This window comes from Protopterus annectens, chromosome 13.part0, assembly GCF_019279795.1.
Source record: "Protopterus annectens isolate FY-2018-M chromosome 13.part0, PAN1.0, whole genome shotgun sequence".
In the NCBI taxonomy this organism is placed as follows: Eukaryota; Metazoa; Chordata; order Ceratodontiformes; family Protopteridae; genus Protopterus; species Protopterus annectens.
The window spans coordinates 627,290,990-627,312,939 of NC_056747.1; the positions used below are offsets into that span (position 1 = coordinate 627,290,990).

The window sequence follows — 21,950 nt, forward strand, 5'->3', positions numbered from 1 at the left end:
ATTTTGTTCAGTTATTATGCTCTCATGGGTTTTGGCATATCAAGAGACCTGAGACAGATATTTTTAAGTGTACTGGTCACAGTACTCCTATAATTCTGACAGTGCCAAGACACCCAACCTGTGCCTGCAACTTTTTTTTTTTTTTAATGGTTTGAACTTATGGCTCATTCCAACAAAGGACTAGTAAACATACAACATGCAATTACTGGGACTACTATCTTAAAGGAACAGTAGACATGCAACATGTATCCTACTTAAAAGAAGCATATTCAGTTGGCTCTATTTTGAAAGATGATTGCATAGTATTTGTAGCTCTCTGTACACCTCAGGGATCCTTGGATCCAGGACTTCAATTTCAATCATAATTGAGAGTCCTGTTATGAAGATAAACATGAACTTGTTTCTTAATGGACAGAAGACAACCAAGAAGCTAACAACAAACAAAAGGAGATGCAAGTTCATATATACCTTTGAGAGCAAAAAAAGAGAAGACAACCCTGAATTCTGCACTTTAAAGTTTTTTTTAGACAATGGGCAAACTGTACATCAACACCCTGGCTGGAGAACAAATGTTCTTCAGCAGGGTATTAATGTACAAATAATGCCCGCTGACAAACAAGTCAGCCACTTCACTGCAGCATATCAAGCTGTCGTGGAGCTCAGACTGCAAATAAAAACTAATGGCCACCATTAATTTATGCTCGCTAAGCAGCAGTTCTGCTGTTTAGCGAGCATAAAATGTAAAAAAAAAAAAAAAAAGACTTTGTGTGTGTGTTTGAGAGAGAGAGTGTGAGAGAGAAAGTGAGAGTGATTTTTTTTTGATTGAATGTTGTGTCTTTTGGCTTTTCCCGGTTAGGGGTCACCATAGCGGAACTCCGGTCCGCTAACGATTGGCAGTAGATTTTTATGTGCCGAATTTCCGGCCCTGACGCACAACCTTCAATGAAGGTACGCCCATTCACGCATGTCTCCACACAGAAGATGCTCTAGCTGAGAATCATACAGGACAATGTCTTACTGTGAGGCGACAATGCTACAGCAGCACCACCACCGCAGTATATATTCGTGTGTGAAATCAGAGGAGACTGTCGAGAGAGAGAGATCAAGACAGTGAGAGCAATCCTGTGTGAGTGAATGAGTGTTGTATGAAAGCAGAGGAGCCTGTGTGTGTGTGTGTGTGTGTGTGTGTGTGTGTGTGTGTGTGTGTGTGTGTGTGTGTGTGTGTGTGTGCGTGTGAGAGAGAGAGTGAGGACCGAGAGCGATCTTGGGTGACTGAATGCATGTATGAAAGCATTGGATACTATGAGAGATTGAGAAAGAGGGTGAGACCGATCTTTTGTGAGTGAATGTGTTTATGAAAGCAGAGGAGACTCTGTGTGTGTGTGTGTGAAAGCAGAAGAGACTGTATGTGTGTATGGGACAGAGAATGGGCTCGATGTAAGACTGTTGTTTTACTTTCTTATTATTTTTCTAAGCACTACAACACCACTAACATATACAACAGCAAGTTTGAAACATTAGGTGGAAGAATTATTTTACATTAAAAATATATAACATATAATACAATACTATAAAAATAAATAAACAACTAAAACACAACAGTTCTACAGATAGCCCATTTTCTAAGTGCAATAATGCCCTCCAGGGTGTGTGTTAATGTGTAATTAATGTCCTTCCAGGGTACACATTAATACACACCTTATCATGCATTATTGCTTGCATAAATACAAGAACTAATGGTAAGTGTCTGACACATTCCTGAATCCCAAGCAAGAATATTAATTCCAGAGCACCCATTTAGCCATGAAGCACAGATCTAAAATGGTGCAGTCTGATGGCGGAGGGTAATCACAAAATGATTAGGACAACAGCCTTGGCACAATAAATGGAGCATCTTAGTTCCACTATCATTTGAAAGAAACTAGCTCAACCAAGGTTCTTTTAAGTGGTATATGTGAATGATTTAATTAGAGCTTCTAATCATCTGTACTTAGAATACACTGTGGATTTTGTGGAGGAAATATTCAGGGCATGCTCACCTGCTGTGTTGTTGCTAGGCAGTACTCTGCAGTGCTGAGTATTCGGCATATCAGACAGAGTTCTTCCACTGTGAACTTGGCACCCTCAGACCCCTCCTTTTCCTTCAACAGGCTAGTGATTGTCAATCCACTACTAGAGCTTTGTGTTCTGAAGAAGAAGGCAACAATTCTGCATCATGCACGGTTGATAATACATGAACTTTCAAATACGAATTTAGCAGCACATTAGCATCAAGAGTAGTCTACTTACATTGCTAAACAGTCCAATGATTTAACATTACAAAATATCTCTCACCTTTCCTGCAGCAAATTTCATTTACATTAGCATATGGTGCAACACATACACAAATATCCTGGCATGTAAACCATACAAATGGCACATGCAGTGCTAGCTATTGGCTTTAAAATAAAGGCCGATGTCCCTTTATTTACTTAATTACATACACTCAAAGATCATTGTATTTACTAAATTATCACTTAAGACATAAGCAAACATACAATATAAGTAAACAAGCCATATTAAACATGTGTCCCGTTACATACTTTACACATCACATATGTTCTTTTTTATAACTTATCACTCCAACATTACATAAATAATTCTTGCTTTCACTTAAACCTCCTCCTCCTCTCCCTAAACATTATTCTGCATGTATTCCCAAAATGTCCATTTATTTCTGTGTAATTTGCTCCTTCCTGTTTTTAAAGATCCCACTCCCACTCTTCTCCCTCTATTAAAATACTCAACACTTCAAATACCATTGGTTTTGACTTTGTTTTCCATTTTCTAGTAATTGCTTTATTAGCAACCACCAGAATTAAACTTAACAAGGCCTTACTATGTCTAGGCAATTCAAATTATTGTCCCAGCACAAAAGAATCACTTCCACAGTTACACCCATTTGCTCAACCAATATTTCTGACAGAGTACTTTGCAGGGAATTTTTAAAGTCTGCAACTCGTTACATTCCCAGAACATATGCACTCAATTATCTCTTTCTTCTCATCACACCTCCAACATTTGTTATCTATCTGAGGAAAACATATTTGAAGTGTCTCTTAACCTTGCAGACTGTTGCATTCTTGCAGGCCATACATATGCACTTCCATTATTTCCTTGTAAACTGTTTATCCAGACACACTTCCCAATAACCTCCTCTGACTGATTCTTGTGTTTATTGTGCAATATTTTATATGCCTAGGGATAATTAATCCCCTTTTTAACAGCAACTTCTGTTCTAGATTCAACTAAAAACTCTACAGGAACAGGTCTGTCACTTAGGATTCTCCTTTCACTTCCTCTTTGCCTATACTCTGATATCAATACCTGGTAGGGAAGGCAGTCTCTAGCCTGCAATCTAAATGTCTTCCTGGCCTCACCTCATTCTATTACCTTTACCCTCTCTAGTTATTTTCTTCCAATACACTGGTTCATTTGCCAGTTTTTCTAGTAAATTCCAGCCCCCTCTTGTCTATTCTCTGCATTGTACTTGAAGTCATCCCTATTGGCAAAATCTCCTTTCTCCATTTGCATATTCAATTAGTTGTTAGAATATTTTCTGCTATTTATGAATACAATACTCTGCATGGCTGTTATTCTACTTAAGGATCTCCATCTAAAATCCTACTTTATCCTTATTTCTTGAATGGGCCCTTCTTCATCATTCCTTTCCACTATGAATTATAACTTTCTAATTTTGTTATGTATACGAGCCTTACCTGCGTAATTCTAAAATATTCATTCAAATAGGTAGTCCTAAACCACAAAGAAGGATCAACTTATCCCATTTAACCCTTGCTCTGTTCTCCGCTTAAATTCCTTCAATTCTTTATTATTGTCCTCAACTTTTCCTCTGGTTGATAAAAATATGCCTGACCTCTATATAAAACTAATAGGATAAAAACATTTTCACTGCTTGTATCTTACTGTCCATGCCCATAAAAAAGAACTTCCAGTTTCTCAGTGTTTGTATTATCTTTTGTTTCGTCACTTCCCACATATCCATATGGGTCTATGTTAAATAAACGAACACTTAAAATGTCGAGTACAACATACTCGAACACTTTTAAGTGAACGCTTATTTAATCGACCGCTCAGAACTTCAGAAAACAGAGTTCTAAAACATTTCGTTTGGCCAGCACTGACGTATGTGACGTAATACGTCATGTAAGCTAGTGCTAACGGCGCTGTATGGTGCAGAATGGGAGAAGTGCGGTCTTGGAGTTGGTATATTTAAGTAGGGGGGTGTGGGGGGCACAACCCCCCATATGGGGGGGTGCAGAGGAGCTTGCTCTCTTCGTGCAAAGTTAAAGTGACACTGATTTAAATATTACTATCACCGAATCACAAGAGCAACTTTTTACATTACACTCCACACCGGGTAACAGTCCTAATGCTCCGTCGGCCAGTAATGGTTCATCGAACCTACCTAAAGGGGACACACGAAGGAAGGAACCAAACCTGAGGTTTGAAAGTGTGAATATGAACGCTGGGGACGGAAGGATATCTAACAGCCGGAGATGGGAAAATATTAATGTGATTTTGCAGGCACCTTCTTTCAAAAGTATACCAAGAAGTAGTATGCAAGACATGGGCTCTTTGAATGAACAGATTGCAGATTTTGAGAAAACGCTTAAACAGTTTAAAACTATCCAGATGGACAATGCCTTTCTGGAGAGATCCCTGGAGCTGGAACAAGTTCCAAAAGGTTTGAGAATCTTTAAATTACCTTTTGGTTTTAACCATAATAGTGTGCTATTTGATGAATTAGTAGCCCTGTATGACAGAACAGGGTTAGATCTACTTAAATTGATTATTAAGAATAACAATCAAAGATTGTCAGTTTTGAATGAAAAACTTATAGAACTGGACAACAACATTAAAAAAGATTTGCTATTTGAACACAACAAACATAGGATGGATTACATTATAAAGGAAATGGACAGTTTTGTTACGAGAGGGCTTAAATACAAGAATAAAAAACTAATAAGAGACAGTAATGACTATGTCCACAAAAGGGCATACCACCATTTTAAAGAATTTAAAACATCTGTACAGCAGCAAGAGAAAACAAATCGTTCGAGGGGTGAAGAAAGGAACTTTGAACAAAGGAATGTACAAACTTTTAATGTCCATAATAACAAAAATGTAAATAAATTTGGATATTATGGCAATGTTACAGATGGGGATGTACAAAAAGAGAATGATGTTTTTTTAGAACAACCTCAATTAAGGAGATCGGAGAGGATAAGAGACAGGTTTCAGGGGGGTGGAGCACAACAGAAGAATCAAGGGAGGAAAACGTATTTCAGAACCAATTCTTATTACTATTAAATGGTTTAACAAGTAATAACAATGAAATTACCACACAAAATATAAGTGGGACAGGATTAACTAACAACGTCAACTTATCAGGCAGTAATTTGGTTATGCCAGAGAAATCATTTGATAATGATTTGACAGCTCTTAATGTTACAGAACCAGACATTCTTGATGCTGGCAGTACAAACCAGGATTTATGTAACGTAATCAGTAGTGGTGGCTTTAATATCTATAACTATAGTGACTTCAACTTGAATCAAAGCCATATTATGCTATTTAAGAGAGGCTTTAAATTTGTCCCACGATTCAGAAGTGACATAGGTAAAATTCTCATCAACTTGAAATTGTATACGAGAATGCTTAATTTAAAATTGTTTTTCACTAAAGCTAATATACAAGAGGAGATGAGAAAAGAAACTAAAATCATTACACTAAAAAGAACTAGTACATTTATACCACCCAACAACCCAATAATTCAGGTCTATGAATCATTATGTGAGACACAAATAAGGAGGGAATTAAAGAAAAAGTGTATACTGAAGGATAATTTGACTGAAAATGAAAGGTTCTGTATTGCTGAAATATGTACAAATAATAAACACAGAATCATGAAGCCAGATAAGGGGGGTGGAATAGTTATCATGCTAAACACAATTTATACTAACAAAATGAAAACTATGTTAGAAAATGAAGACACATATAGTAAAGTCTCTAAATATGAGGTACAGAGAGCTTACACAAAAATTGATTGGTTACTATATGAATGTTTGATGGAGGGCATGATTAATAAACAGGAATACGAATTCTTAGTTGTTGAACATCCTATCACCCCAACCATTTTTGGCATACCCAAAGTGCACAAAAATATTCAAAACCCTCCGTTTAGACCGATTGTTTCTGCTAAAAATTCTAAACTTGAAACAACAGCAAGGTTTGTAGATGTACATTGTAAGGATATTTTAACAAAGTTCCCCCACATTATTAAAGACTCGTGGCACTGCCTTGAAAAATTGAGAGAATTTAATAAGATTTATAAAGGAGAAAAGTTTTTTATGATAACAATAGATGTTATTAATCTATTTAGCATCATACCACACAAAGAAGGTCTAGAGTATTTTGAAAAAATTTTGGAAAAATACGGTGGACACCACACTGTTAAAAGAAAATTGTTAGTAGACTTTATGGAAATGATATTAAATAACAATTACGTCATCTTGGAAGGAGAACACTATAAACAATGTACAGGTGTTGCTATGGGGGCCAGATGCGCCCCCATTTATGCTAACCTGGTTTTAGCACTTTGGGAGATCGAACAAGTATTTGTATCGCACTTCTGGGAGAAAATTATTTTATATGTAAGATTTTTAGATGACATATTGGTTTTTTGGAAGGGAGAAGAAAGTGAAATACAACAATTTATACACTTTTTAAACAACAGTACTAATTTTCTAAAGTTTACTTTTCAAATAAACCATGATCAATGTGACTACTTAGACATCAGAATGTATAACAAAAATGGTAGGATAGAATCTAACATCTTTCGTAAAAAAACTTACTCAAACAGTTACTTACATTACGACAGTAATCATCCCCATTTTCAAAAAAGAAATTTGGTGAAAGGCCAACTAGTTAGACTTTCTCGTATTGTCAGTGAAGACCACAATTTTGAGGATGAAATTAAATACTTGCAATACATGTTTATTGATAGAGGTTACCCACTAAATTTGTTAGATTCCCTGACCAAAGAGGTTTTGAGAGATAGGGACACAAAGTACAAACCTATAATTATCAGTGGGGAATACATGAGACCTAAGGAACAAGACTTAAATAATAAAAAGGATTCATTTATTTTACCATACAACACAAATTCTAAAGCAATAATGACAATATTAAATGACACATGGAAAAGTGTAATAAACAATAGCGGGGAAGTTAAAGAAATACTAGGCTTATACCCGACAGTTACATACAGTAGGGGCATGAATATGAAAGAGATGTTTGAAAGCAGGGTACAAGGAGAGACTACATCCAGAATGAAAAAATGTGGATTTTGTAAAAGTTGTAAATACATAAATGATGGACCTTATTGTACCGTGTATAACTATGGAAAAACACTTAAATGCCCTGGTATATGTAACTGTAATACAAAATGGGTTATTTACATGGCCACTTGTATTTCATGCCCAGCGTATTACATAGGTAAGACTAAGAGAAAATTACACAATAGGATAATGGAACATGTCAGGGATGTGAAAAACAAAAAAGAAACAAATGCCCTATACATACATAGTACCACATGTGTTAATTATAAAAGATTCATCTTTTTTATTATTGATAGAATTTACAACCCAGGGGAAAAAGAAGGGGATTTGGATAACTTGCTTTTAACTAAAGAATGCTTGTGGCAACTTCGTTGTAATGCTGGTACAACACCAGGCTTGAATGGCCATATTAGCATTGCAAGTATTTTAAAACAAAAATCTATAAGTGTCTAACTGGAATTGTATAGAATACATTTAAACATGTTTAGAATGAAAGTCTATGAACATTGTTTTGCATGTACCTTTTAAGAATTTTACACATTTTAAATATTTTAAGGTTAGAATTTATGGATCAAATAATATAAAAAACTTTGGAGTATAATATTAATATTTATATATTTATATTTATTTATATAATTGTAAATAAATAAGTATATACATACCATTATATAACCACAAATTTATTAATGTAAGGTTAATTTATTGTTATTTATTTTTTAATTGTATCAATTTTGGTTAATTTATTTATTTTTGTATTTACACAGTATGTTATTTATATAAAATAATATTTATATTATAAAGAACGACTTGATGGCACATTTATAGAATTATTTTATATTAAACTTACTAATAGTTAATTTATTTAATTTATATACATTTAACTTATATATACTGGATTAAAATATTTATAACATATTTATGACAGTTTTTAACTTTTATTAGTATAATAGCCCTCAACTTAAACTATATACAAATAAGGAAATTTTATTTAGCATTTTTGTTGTTGCCTCAGTGGTATCAAATAACACCTACGGTTTTGAAAACACATAATTAGGTTTCACATTCTTAACCAATCTAATTAAGAATAATTGAATTATTGGTTATTTTGTTAGTATATAAGCTGGTGCAATGAAGTGTAAGATGTACTCTGATGAAACCCGCAGGTAATCGAGCGGGTGAAAGCGCTTAGTATTGTGGAATTTCTAACTGAATTTTAAATGTTTTATGTTGGTTTGTTGTCTTGGTTCGTTTTTTGGTATCAACATTAAACTTCTTGGATGTCCAGGATATCGCTTTGTGTTACTGACAAAGTTAAAGTGTGTTTCCCTTTCTTTGTTTTTATTATGTATATGTACCATGGCACAACGTTAAAGTGTGCTTCCCTTTTGTTTTTGTATTAAGTGTATGTACTATGGCATTAGTTGGTTTCGTGTACTGTAGCTGTTGGGAGGGATAGGTGGCCAAACAAAACTTTTCGGGATTCTGATTTTCGATCTTCTGAGCAGACGGTTAAATAAACTTTCGCTTAAAAGTGTTCGAGTATGTTACACTCGACATTTTAAGCGTTCTTTTATTTAACATAGACCCATCCATATGTGGGTACATAATTAACAGTGATGGCCTTTGTTTTATGTGCATTCATTTTATAACTCAAAAAAACTTCAAACTGTCACAAAATGTTGCACAACACTCCTTTTCTGGATTTAACAGGTACAAAATAATATTATCTGCAAATAAAGCCAATGTTTCTTGATTAACTAACCAATATCATCCTTCAGTTTCTGAATCCTTTATTTTCTTTGCCAATTGCTCTAAATATAAAGCAAATAACACAAGTGAAAGAGGACAATTCTGCCTGGTTTCTCTCTTCAGACACAACCTATCAGAGAGGTACCCCCTACTTTAATTCTTGCCTCCGATTATATCCTCCTAATTAATCTTACAATTGTATCAGGAATTCAAATGCATCCATTGCCCTACTCAAAAAAATCCCAGCTTATTCTGTTGAATGCTTTCTCCACATCAAGACCCGCCAACAACAGTGATATTTTCTTTCATTCTGCTTCCCTCTGGATCATCTTTGTTCTATTAATGTTGTCAAATATTTGCCTCCCCTCCACAAAACCACACTGATCCATATCTATAAATTTTGGCAACACCTTTGCCATTCTTTTGGCTATTGTGCACAAAAACACTTTATAATCATGGTTTAAGATAGAAATGGGCCTATATGGAGCTGGGAATCATGTTTTTTTATAATCTGCAGGTATTACAGGCTCCACAGCTTTCTTCCAAGATGTTGGTACTTCCCCTCTTTTTTTAAAACAGTATAAACAAAACCTTCTATATCTTTATCACTTTCTTCCCTTTTAACTTCCAAACTTCCATAGGAACGCCATTTGCTTCTGAAGACTTTCCTGCAGATTGATTATACATCACTGTTTTTAATCTCACCTCCTCCTATCTTAACTGCTAACTGTTGAGCCTCATCTACCTCTAACATTGGCATACTTAAGTCTTCCATAAACATTTCCATTTGTGCCCTTTCTTGATTTCCATATTTCTCTGCTTTACACAAATTTTCATAACATTTCTGAAATATCTCTAAAACCGCTACAAGATCTCTGGTTATGTTTCTTCTTATAAGCTCCCTAAATTTGGCGACAAACCTTTCTACTTTCTGTTCCCCAAGTCATTGTGCTAAAAGATGTAGTGTTCTGGAGTTATCAAAAACAATTGCTTAAAAGCAATATTTATAAAATAATACATATTATCCAAATCCTCCCTTATTTTCTCTTGGCACTCTACAGTAGCACTTCTTCTTCATCAGTAAAATCCCCCTTATTCTACAATAATTTAACCATAGTCAGCCCCTCTAAATAAATCCTACTATTCTTAACCATATCCCTTTCTTTTATTTCCACCCTATTTTAAATTCCATTTTCATTTTCTCCCACTCGCTAGCTATAACTTCTAAAGAAATGTATATCTTCCCTAATAATTTCCACTACCCATTCCTTAAATACCTCTCTTTTTAACAGGTAGGTGGGAAAGCATCAGCATTTCATTTTTACTTTATTATCCTGCATTTTTATCTTAGTTTAGGTGGGAAAGCATCAGCATTTCATTTTTACTTTATTACCCTGCATTTTTATCTTAGTTTCTACTGGTGTATGATCTAAAATAGTTATTGCATCTGTGTTTAAGCTTTCAACTAAATGCACGTTATTATGAAATATAACTTCTGTTTAGTCCAACCCAATCATTACACCTTAGGAAATAATGGGTAACTTTTCTTAGCGTTCCTGACTACTGAACTTGTGTCTTCCACACTAAATATTTTCATAAATTTCTCCAGGAAAACTGTCCTCTTTTGTTACATTTTTCCCTTCTAAGTCCTCCAGATACATCATCATTACGGCAAATCCAAGTTCCAGTCCCCACCTATAGTAGTATTCCCTGCTGAAAGCTAATTACTCCTTGAATTTTCTTAGGAGCCATGACAGCAGTGTTTAGCAGAATATCAATACTTGCCAGTATAATCCTCCTCCCTTGCCAGTAGCCCTTCAGTACCACAAAGCTAACATTATTGCTTTTTTTTCTTTTATCCTTATTGGAGCTCTTCTAGCAATTAGTATAATTACTTCACTTCTCCTCTGTGCCTGATACTCTGCTGAATTATCCATCCTGAAAACCATTTTCTTTATCAGATTCACACTGATTTCTTTTTAAATGTGTCCCCTGCAGAATTGCTATTTGCACACTGCATTTCTTAATATAATTCAAAAGTCTTCCATTTTTGTCTATACATGTAAGGCTACTTATGTTCCAAAATAATATGGATAGCATAACCATTATAAGAAAAAGTTATCATTCCTATGTATTATACAGGACAGCTTTTTTGAATTTGTATTTCCAACTTTTGTGTTGCAAGCACACAATAATGCTTGGCAGGTGATCTTTTATGCAGTTGTTTCTTGTCTTCTCCATTTGAACTTATGTCACATTTTTCAAGACTTTTATTTTAATGAAACCATTCCAACAAAAAACTAAATACAATTTCTGAACATCTCCATAACCTATTATCTTAGAAGTCCAGTCCTTCTCATTCACTGTTTTGTTTTTTTATTTTTATTTTTTTTAAGCAAAGCCATGTTTTACTTCTTTTTTTTTTTGCAAAGCTATGTTTCAGAAATGTGATTGATGCTTTAAAATCTCATATTTACTCACTAGTTTCAGCACACAAAACTATGTACATCGTCAAAAGATAAGATTTAACCCTCCTAATAGGAACAACTGCCCCAAGTTGGCAGCTGCACCCACAGGCATTGCTGCCTTCTCCTTTTTTATTTCTGTTCCCCTCTCACATGTGAAAAACAGCCTGTATTCTTTCAAAAAACATCAACTTTTATCCTTAAGAGAAAGTGCACTTGCTGTCTTCAAAACTAAATCATACACTGTTCTACTGAATGCATGGATGTATTAAGGCTGCTAGGGAAGCTGCTACCTCTTATTTACTTCCGCTAATTTCACACTTAATTTTTTACTGAACTGCTTGGCTTTGCACCTTTACATTTTGCATTTCCATAAGCAAATAATGCTCAGAACTCTCGAGACTAATCGTTTATACCTACAGACAGCTCATTTCCATTGAAATAAAAGAACAGAATGTACAACTCCATTCAGTTACAAAATTAACAACCCTCTGAACATTTGCTAAAGGAAAAAAACAAGCTGTCATTGCATATGCAACAGGCTTAGCAGTCGTCATTTTGTTAGCCTACTTGCTTATGGAGAACACTTAAGTTTAAATTAAGCCAAGGGCATCATTCTAGATATTCACTTATGCAAAAAATAAGAGAAAACATCTCAACTCTATATATAATACAATCACTTTTACACCCCATCTCCCAGCACAACAGACCAAGATTACAGCATATTAACTTAAATTTGCTTTTCTCCAGCCTTTCTTGTCCTTTTACATGATAACACCTATATTTCTTTAAACTAAAAAAGACACCCATTCACTTATCTTTACCACATACATCAACCACTGAAAAGACTCACTCTCTCCCCCATATTTAACATACCCCTGACTACATACTGCACAAATCTGCTTTACTATACACCATGCAGTTTATATAATGAAATTAATTATACAAATAGTGTTAAGAACAAAAATTGTCTTACAGTTATTTTTTTTACAGTCAACCCACAAGTTTAACAAAGTCAACAGAAGTCCAGTCCTTCTCATTCACTGTTTTTTTTTATTTTTATTTTTTTTAAGCAAAGCCATGTTTTACTTTTTTTTTTGCAAAGCTATGTTTCAGAAATGTGATTGATGCTTTATAATATCATATTTACTCACTAGTTTCAGTGTCCCTGGTGGTCTTCCTGTTCATCTCCATCTCCCAACACCAGAATCTGTTTCAAATCCAAGCTACTCCTGATTCTTCTAGTCAACTCCCATGCTCTTCTATTTTCCTTTGGAATATTGGAAAATGTTTCACTGGTAAATTCTCTCTATGAGCTTTACTTTCAAAAGAATGAGACAGACTCCTCTTCTAGTTGCTGGCCCTCTTTTTATTAGATAAACGTTGATATTTATTTTTATTTTACATTTAACCTGGGGTGTCTGACTGAGCCGAAAAGGCCCTTTTTCAGCAGAGGTCCAGGGAGAAAAGCTCCACACAGAAAAATAATTACAGATACATTTAGATATTTATACATGATCAATATACACACAAATTACAATAAACATATTTTTACAGTAATATGCAGCACATCAACAGTTACAGTGGACAGAAAAAACAAGAAAACAATAATTTAAAAATAAAGGTAATTAATAGATTTGTGGTGTACAGCTGAAATTTGGAACATAGGTAGAATACATACATAGTACATAGGTACAGTACATACACTGTACATTAGCCAGTGTTTGTGAGTAAGAGTGAAAACTGTTATCAAGTACTCTAGGCTTAGTATGTGTACCTTATCCGCTTGCACTAACCTGGGGAGCAGTCATTGCACTGCCAACTTTCCTTGCAATGTTGCCTAATGAGGTTTTTAAAGGGGGCTATGGATGATGTCTTTTGTACGCTAGTGGGGAGAGAATTCCATTTTTTAGCCACTGAACTAGTATATAGTGTGTCTCTAAAGCTATTATAGCTGTTGGTGACTTCTAGTAGTAGTTTGCGTGATAATCTAAGAGGTCTTTAGCTGAGTGATGTTGTACTAGGTTTTTGCGGGCAGGACACTTACTGGGGAGGTAATAGATAGAGTGACAAAGGCCGAGCCGATTGTAGGTTAGGAGGTTGGGCAGTTCAAGCCAGTGGAGCTGGCTCAAAGCAGTACAGTGGTGAGTTCTATATGAGCAATTAGCAGCAAAGCAGGCAATTCTGTTATAGCAGGCTTCCATTTTGCTTAGTTCAGTTTTGTTGAGATTAGTCAGAATGGGAGATGCATAGAGTAGGGTGCATAGAAGTGGGACCGAGCAATGGCTGATCTTGTGTTGTTGGTAAGAAACGGTTTGATACAGTAGAGTGATCCCAGTTTGGCATGTACTTTCTTAATAGTTAAGTTGAGATGACTATCCAATTTTAGGTGGGAGTCTTTGGTTATTCCCAGTAGCTTAGTCTGTGCCACTGGAGGGATTGGAGTAGCATTTCCGGAGTAAATAGTGAATTGACTGTTATCAGTGTTTTTGTTAAAACTGGTTATAATCATAAGCTGAGTTTTCTTTGGATTAAAGATAAGTTGGGCTTTGGTAAGGTAGTTTTCAATGTCAGAGAATGCTAGTTGAGTTGTTTGCAGAAGGGTGGGAATATTTTGTGCAGCACAGATTAAGGTAGTATTGTCTGCATACTGAATGATAGATGCATGCTGTGTGGAGGTATGGAGGTCATTTGTGAAGATTGTGAACAGTAGTGGTCCTAACACAGAATCCTGTGGGACTCCTATAGTTATGGGCAGCTGAGGAGGGAGAGAATTCTGCCATTTCACAGCCTGGCACCTGTCAGTTAAGTAGCTTTGGAACCAGGTAAGAGTGGAATTTGATAGGTGATATTGGTTAATTTGTTTAGCAGAATTTGGTGTGAGACTGTGTCAAATGCTTTGGACATATCCAAAAAAAGAGTTGATATCTGCAGGCCTTCGTTTTTGAGATGGTTTACTGTGTCTGTGAAGCAGAGGAGGGCTGTAGTGGTACTAAGGGCAGGTCTGAAACCATGTTGAGTAGGTGACAGGATGTTGTTGTCTAGGAGATATTTTAGCACCTGGGTATGGATGCATTTTTCTAGGATTTTGGCCTTTATGTATGGGTGTAATATAGGATATTGTCCAGAGTTTGGGCACATAGTTTTCAACAATTGATCTGTTTATGAGAGTGGCGATTGGGATAGCAATAGCATTTCCTGTGAGTTTCAAGAAATAGCTGGGGAGTAGGTCGGCTGCTGTTGTTGAGGTTTTTAGTTTGGAGAGCATGCTTTTGATTGAGGTGGTGGAAACTGCTTTGAGGGTAAAGCTTGTATTAGTATTATTTGTGTTGGGGGGGGATAGTGAGGTTGGAACTGTCCTGTGATACTAAGGAAAGAATTGAGTTCACAAAGTGGGAGTTGAATTGTGTTTCAATGGGAACTTTAGTGTCATGGGTGGTTGGCTTGGGGGGGTAGCATTTTGGGTGGGTTTTAGTAGCTGGTTTACAATTTTTCCAAACTTTTTGAGGGTTGTGTTGGTATTTAGTTTGTAATGTTGTGTAGTAGGATTTTTTTGTCCAGCCTAATGCATTTTTTTGCATGGTTGCGGAGTTCTATGTACCTAGTTAGGCTTTGTGTTTCTTTGGTTTTTTTGATAGTAAAGCCAGGCAGTGTCTCTGGACTTCAGGATTTGTTTGTTTTTTTACTGAGCCTGAGGATTGTAGAGATTCTAACTTTGAATTTGTGCAATGGAGCGACAGTGTCTAGGTGTTGTAGAAATGTTTTGTTGAAATATGCTACAGCCTGGTCAAGTAGGATGGTTTTTAGGGGGGGTCCACTCACAGTTATAGAGTAGAGTACTGAGGACCTCAGGAGAGAAATTGTTTGCGTTTCTAGTGGATTTACAGCTAGTGGTTTTGCATAGGGTTATTCTACTTCATATAAGGTATATTATGTTGTGGTCACTTAAGGTATCTGGGAGACTGCCTGGGTGGGGGTACAATGTAGGGTTGTTAGCACCCAGTCAAGGATGGATTCCCTTTTAGAGTTTTTATCACATCTAGTTGGAATTTGGACTAGCTGCTGGTAGCCATGGAGATTTATTAGATTACTTGGTGGTTCTGATATACAGGTGAACCAATCTAGGCTGAAATCCCCCAGAATAAGGGTTTCTTTTGAGTATGTGGAAGAACACCAGAATAAGTCGTCTTCAAGGCTAACAGGTGTATTACCAGGTGGAATATAGATCACAATCATGGTGATTATTTTTTTAGGGTGAAGTTGAAGTTGTGAGATAAGTATGTCCCAATTATTGGGGGAGGGGGAGGAGTTTGGTATGCGACAAAGTTGAGTTGGACTTGTACAGTAAGGAAGTTCCACCCCCTTTATAAAGTGGTCTGTCTTGTCTAATGATATTGTAGCCGGTAGGGAGAACTTCTGAGTTAGTTATGTTTTTATTTAGCCAGGTGTCTGTTAAAGCAACTATGTGTGGGGAGTGCTGTGCTATTGTGGCCTAAAGTTCAGGTATTTTAGTTTTGATACTTCTAATATTAATATTTAATATTAATATTTATTTAACTGCGGTGGTGGTGCTGCAGTAGCGGTGTCACCTCTCAGTTAGACGTTGCCCGTTCGATTCTCAGTTAGAGAGTCTTCTGTGTGGCGACGTGTGAATGGGCGTTCCTTCGTTGAAGGTTGTGCATAAGGCCCGGCAAGCCAGCACGTAAAACTCTACTGCTAATCATTAGCGGACCGGAGTTCCGCTGTGGTGACCCCTAACCGGGAAAAGCCGAAAGACTAATATTAATATTTAGCATTAAGAGATAGTTAGTGTTGCTCCTGTTGATGATTTGCCCAAGGATGAAGATAGAGGGGGTATTATGTTCTGATAACTGGGTTGGAGAAGTCTGTGTTGGACAGGATGGATTTGGGCCTGGGTTGGGGTGGATGTCCCTACTTATGGTCAGCCTGGTGTTGAAATGGTGATACAGATGTTTGAGCTTGGTGATAAGTGCGAGAAAGTATTGCGTAATTTTGGAGAAGGAATGAGAGCATACGTGTTTAGTTTTTTATTGGTCAGTTATGTAGTTCTTAAACAATTGTGGGCAGATATTATAATGTGTGGTGTCTGTATATGAGAGTGCATAATATAGTGTTGTGCTACTAGGTTTAGGGATATTGCTAGAATAATAACTTGTGGAGTTAAAAAGAGTTATGAGAAGACAGACTAGACTTAGTTGTGTGATAGACATGGTTATAAAGTTTAACTTGGTTCTAGATAGAGGTGCGGATAGGAATAATAGGATTGTAGTATATGTGGATGGGTAAGTAGTGTGGGGTCATGTAATAATGCCTAGATCAAATGTGAGTGGTTGGGAGTATTGTGTGGTGGAGCAAGTGGGTGTGGTGTAATGTGATCTGACTTGAGGAGCTGTGATTGGTGGAGGTGATGTGAGGTTGAGGTGTGAGCATGGTTAGGATTACTATAAATGTAGAGGTAGTGGGAGCAGGTGGGAATTGGGGGCAGGGGAGCGGAGAGAGCCTGAGCATTAGCAAGAGTGAACGGAGCAGAGCTGAGCCCACCAAGACAAAAGTAAAGGGAGGCAAAAGGTAAGTGTTACTTTACAAATCTGAACACTTTAACAAATTCCTGAGGTCTAATGGCTTACCAGCAAGCAGAAGTCAATTGCTGAAGAGTACCCGTGTCCTGGTGGGAGACTAGTAATTTAAAGATGGGGCCATGCACAGTAGGAATTTAATATAGACTTAGTATTGGGGGTGGGGGATAGCACAAGGGGTGTGTAAAGGATGTACAGGGGTCTAAAGGATGTAAAAGATATTTCCTCCTTATTCTGTTCTGCATCAAAAAGTATCTTTGATCCTCCAGGAAAAAAAATATTCTTAAGACAAATGGATGCAACAGCTTGAACCTCACACCTGCTTCTTGGCATTCCCCAACTGACTGGATAAATCTACTTCTCTTTTGCCTGTTGTACAGCAAATAATTTTCTAAAAACACTCTACTGTCTCCAATATTTAATAGTTTGCTCTTCTGCCACAGTTTTGTCAGGATCAACTCTTTCTGCTGGTATGATTGCATCTTTACTAATACAGGTCTTGGCTGCTTTCTCATGACCAGGTTTTTGGAGCATACACTCGATGTGTCCTTTCAATTAACAAATCCTGTTGTGGAATGCCAGTTCAGTTGCTTGCTTGTACTTTCAAAAAATTAATACAGTTTGTTCCTTCCAGTTTCTCTGGTAAATCAGAAAATGTGTGCTCTGTCTTCTATCTTTAGCATTTTTTTGCAACAGCTCTTCTTGAAAAGTCTCATATTCAGTCAGCCTTTTCTTCATCTCAGTCTCTATTTTTTGCAGATTTATCAGTTCATCTGAATAGCTAATTAAACTTTTTCTATTTTTTCCAGCATTTTGTTATATGAATTGATATACCCATTCAATGTTTTATTTATTTTAATTAGCTCTGAGTACATTTGATTTATTTTTTCCTCTAAATTATTTGAAGCCATCTCTTGTACTAAAGCTGGTGCTTGAATTGCTTTTTGCTGAAAAGCTGCAGGATTTTTCCCAGGCAGTTTTTTCTCTTCGTCTTTTCTAGTGGACCTTCTTAGATGTTCTCTAAAATTCCTCTTTTCTGCCATCCAGGTAGTGTACTTTGTAGCCAGTATCTTAATCTTACACAAGCTGGCAGAATTATTAGTCCTTATTTCTCAGTTTCTTTTCTTCACAATGGAAAATGTGAAATTAAGCTGTTGATCAGTGTGGAGCCATCTTGGAAGTCCAAAGATAATGTTCATAGGTTCATGTTCATATGTTAGTACTAGGCTAACTGCCCTTGCGAGCCATTTTAAACCTAGCCAATTATCCCTTGTGAGACTCAAACCCTGTACCTTGTGTTTGTAAGGCAAACACCTTAACCATTAGGCCACCCTCCCAACATCTTATTTTCATTTATAACTTTTAAATAATGACTATCTGATTTAAATGAATGGCAATAAATAGGGTTCCTACTGTTTTTCTTTAAACAAATCGTAATACAGACTACAAAGAAGTGCTAGTTCCACAAGGAAGTGAAGAAAATGGTTACATAAAGGGTTGTCAATGCCCAGAATGGTCTGTCAAACTATATCAAAAAGCAAATCAAACAAAAAGAAATTCAAAAATACATTTTTAATTAACATTGATTTTTCTACATCATTAATGTGCTTATAAATTATTCTAAGTGGTTTGCATTGTTTTTTTAACTTTTTTTGTGGATACTTTTTTCCCATGCCTGCCAACCATTAACTCTTCCCCAGTGGGACACTAAGCACTTGTTCTCCCATAAAACAGAATGACCACACATAAGAAGCAAGAGACATCAGGAAGAGCTGTCATGCAGGCAGGCCCTCATAAGGGTTACTTGTGCTCTCACAGCAACAAGGTAGGTGGTATAACCTAGCCCCACCTCTTGAGTGGGAGAGGCAACTTACCCACATCATCATGGAAAACACACAATGCCTTCTCTTGTGTGTGTGTGTTCTCACTAAATGAAGGCTACCACATAGAGGTGCCTTGTTGAGACAAAAGGCTACACCCCATGATTCATGTCACTGCCACTTTTCTAACAATTTGTGGCTACATGCATCTAGCTTTACCTTGCCTTCTTCCCAGGATGGGTTTATCCATCCTCCTCTTCAAGCTGTCAACCACCTGAGCCACTAATCAAAGCTGAGTCATTGAGGCATGGTCAGGGCTTTCTTCCTTTAAGATGCCTCTGGAACTGAAATAGTACAATTTTCTAATTTGCCATACATCAAAATTATCTGAAAGAGGCTGCCATGCATGAATGACTTCATATTAAACCAAGGTTTCTTAACACAATACACTTAGTATCTTCATAGCTTTACATCTGTGGCCTATTTTCTGTTGCTCTAACTCTCCATTCAGGGCATGTACAGTGACTTCAGATTATTTTGACCATTGTCTAAACTACCTTTTAAGGAAATTTTAAAGCTAAACTTGAAAGATGTGCTAATTTAGCTGTGTTTAATCATGCGCAGAAATGTGACTTCAGGTTCTACTTCTTATTCCTCATTTGTGATTAACAACCCACAAGAGACAGAACAATGATGGGCATGAGTTTGAGTTTCAGTTTTTTATTGTGCATGTGATGTATTTGGATACAAGAGGGGGGCCATAGAAAATACAACTTGAATGTAAAGAGGCTGAGTGGCAGATCAAGACTAATGCCACTGGACCCAATGGATTGAATAATTCCATCTCCATTTCCTGTTTTCTTAGATTGCGGGCACTATCATATTAAATTAATACATGGCATAACATTATAATTATTTAACGGTTTATTCAAATTTTAGTACTTTTCCATTTAGGAATTTGTAGAGAAATTAAATTATTGTGGGGGATTTATAGGTTCATAGGTAGATAACTAGGCTATCGGCCTAAGGGCCTACGTAAGCCTAGCCAACAAGGTTCCCTGGCTTACGCCACCCAAGAAAGTTATTTTCCTGTGCCACTGTCGAGCAGAGACACAGAAGTGATCCCCGGGGTGTATTTCCTATTTCCCATCCACTCATCAAGATTTTTCTTGAAGAGTGCTAATGAAGAACTTTGCTTGACATAGATGGGTAGCCTGTTCCAGATTAAAGTTCATTTGCATTTTTATGTGACCTAGTAGTTCCCAAAGGAAACAATGTTAAACAATGTTGTTACTGTTCCTTTAAGTGGAATGTACCTCTCTGTGGCGGTTATACTGTATTTTTGTGGGCTTTTGTTTTTTAAAGTACATCCTGTGTTGTTATAGGTGTGACACCCGTGCACTGGCCCAGCAATCAAGGAGCCTCAATCCTCACCACTAACACCACTGAGGGGCATCCATATAGGGAAAAGATAATAAATACACACACAATACAGTACAATTCCCCTTAAGAACACACAGAGATCATAGTCAGTCTGGGGCTGGTTTCTCCTTTTCTCTCCAGGTCCCAAATAAGACTCCCCACTGACACAGCTATATGGTCCAGATCTCAGCCTAGTGGGCAAGCTAAAAAGTACAGTTGTGTATACCTACCATAAATGTAGATGTTCGAGTGTCTTCACTGTTGCAGTCATAACTGTACGGTACTCCTGCCGGCAGGCAGCCCGAGGTCGGCCAGAATATCAAAGTCTGGGTCCGGCGTCGGCTGTATCAGCAAGTACCCTGACGTCAGAACGCATGGGTATAAAGCTGACAGCCGACACCATCTTCTCCAGCCTTTCTTGCCCCTGATGTCAGAAGCCCCCATAAAACCAAAAGGTGTCCCAAGGGAAACACAAATACACCAGAAAGGTAGTGGAAAAGGAAACAAAGTAAGCAAAAAGAAACAAGAGGGGTTTGGAGGGCGGGAAACACCAACTGCAACAGTGAAGACACTCGAACATCTACATTTATGGTAGGTATACACAACTGTACTATGTTCTTCGTGTTTCACTGTTGCAGTCATAACTGTAGGGTAGAATCCCAAAGCTGAGAATACGGGAGGAGGTTATGAAGAAGAAGGAGCAGCTAGAAGACCCTGCAAAACAGCAGAGGCAAAGCCTGCCCTAGACTTAGAGTACAAAGGGAGGTTATAGTGCTTGGAAAAGATATGCACAGAGCTCCAAGTGGCAGCCTCCAGAATGTCCTTGGTAGGAACTCCTCTGAGAAAGGCTGCAGAAGTGGCAGCTGCTCTAGTAGAATGAGTCCTGACAGTACCTGGAATCTGTTTTCCATAAAGAGAGTAACAATATCTTATTCCATGAGCAATCCATTTGGAAATAGTTTGCTTAGAAATAGCTTTACCTAGAGAACTGGAAGCAAAAGAGATAAGCAATTGATCTGTTTTTCTGAAATCTTTAGTTTTGTCCAGGTAAAAACGTAGTTTCCTGTGTACGTCCAATGAATGCAAAATCCTTTCCCCCTTATTTTGGGGTTTTGGGAAAAAGGTAGGAAGGTGAATAGTCTGATTTAGAGCCACTCTAGAAACTACCTTAGGCATAAAAGTAGGATTGGTCCTCAAGGAAACTCTGTCCTGATGGAAGATGAGGTATGGTTCCACGGCCATGAGGGCTTGTAACTCAGACACCCTTCTGGCAGAAGTTAAGGCCAACAAGATAGCCGTCTTCCAGGATAAGAACTTAATATCCGCAGAGGCAGCAGGCTCAAAAGGAGGCAAAGTAAGCTTTTCCAAGACATAGTTGAGATCCCAAGGAGGGACAGGAGGAGATCTAGGAGGTCTTAAATTCTTAGCTCCTCTCAGAAATTGTCTAACCAGCTGGTGGGAAAAAATGGGAGGATCACAATTGAAATGAGCCAA

At 37.0% G+C, this 21,950-nt stretch overlaps 1 protein-coding gene across 1 annotated transcript in view; it reads right to left on the minus strand.

The window, feature by feature from the left end:
- Window positions 1–21,950, minus strand: part of VPS53 (VPS53 subunit of GARP complex) — a 1,983,995-nt gene that overhangs the window by 620,089 nt on the left and 1,341,956 nt on the right. The window contains exon 15 of the mRNA XM_044054290.1: window positions 2,040–2,187. Coding sequence (XP_043910225.1) covers window positions 2,040–2,187 — 148 coding nt within the window. The remainder of the gene's footprint in view (window positions 1–2,039; window positions 2,188–21,950) is intronic.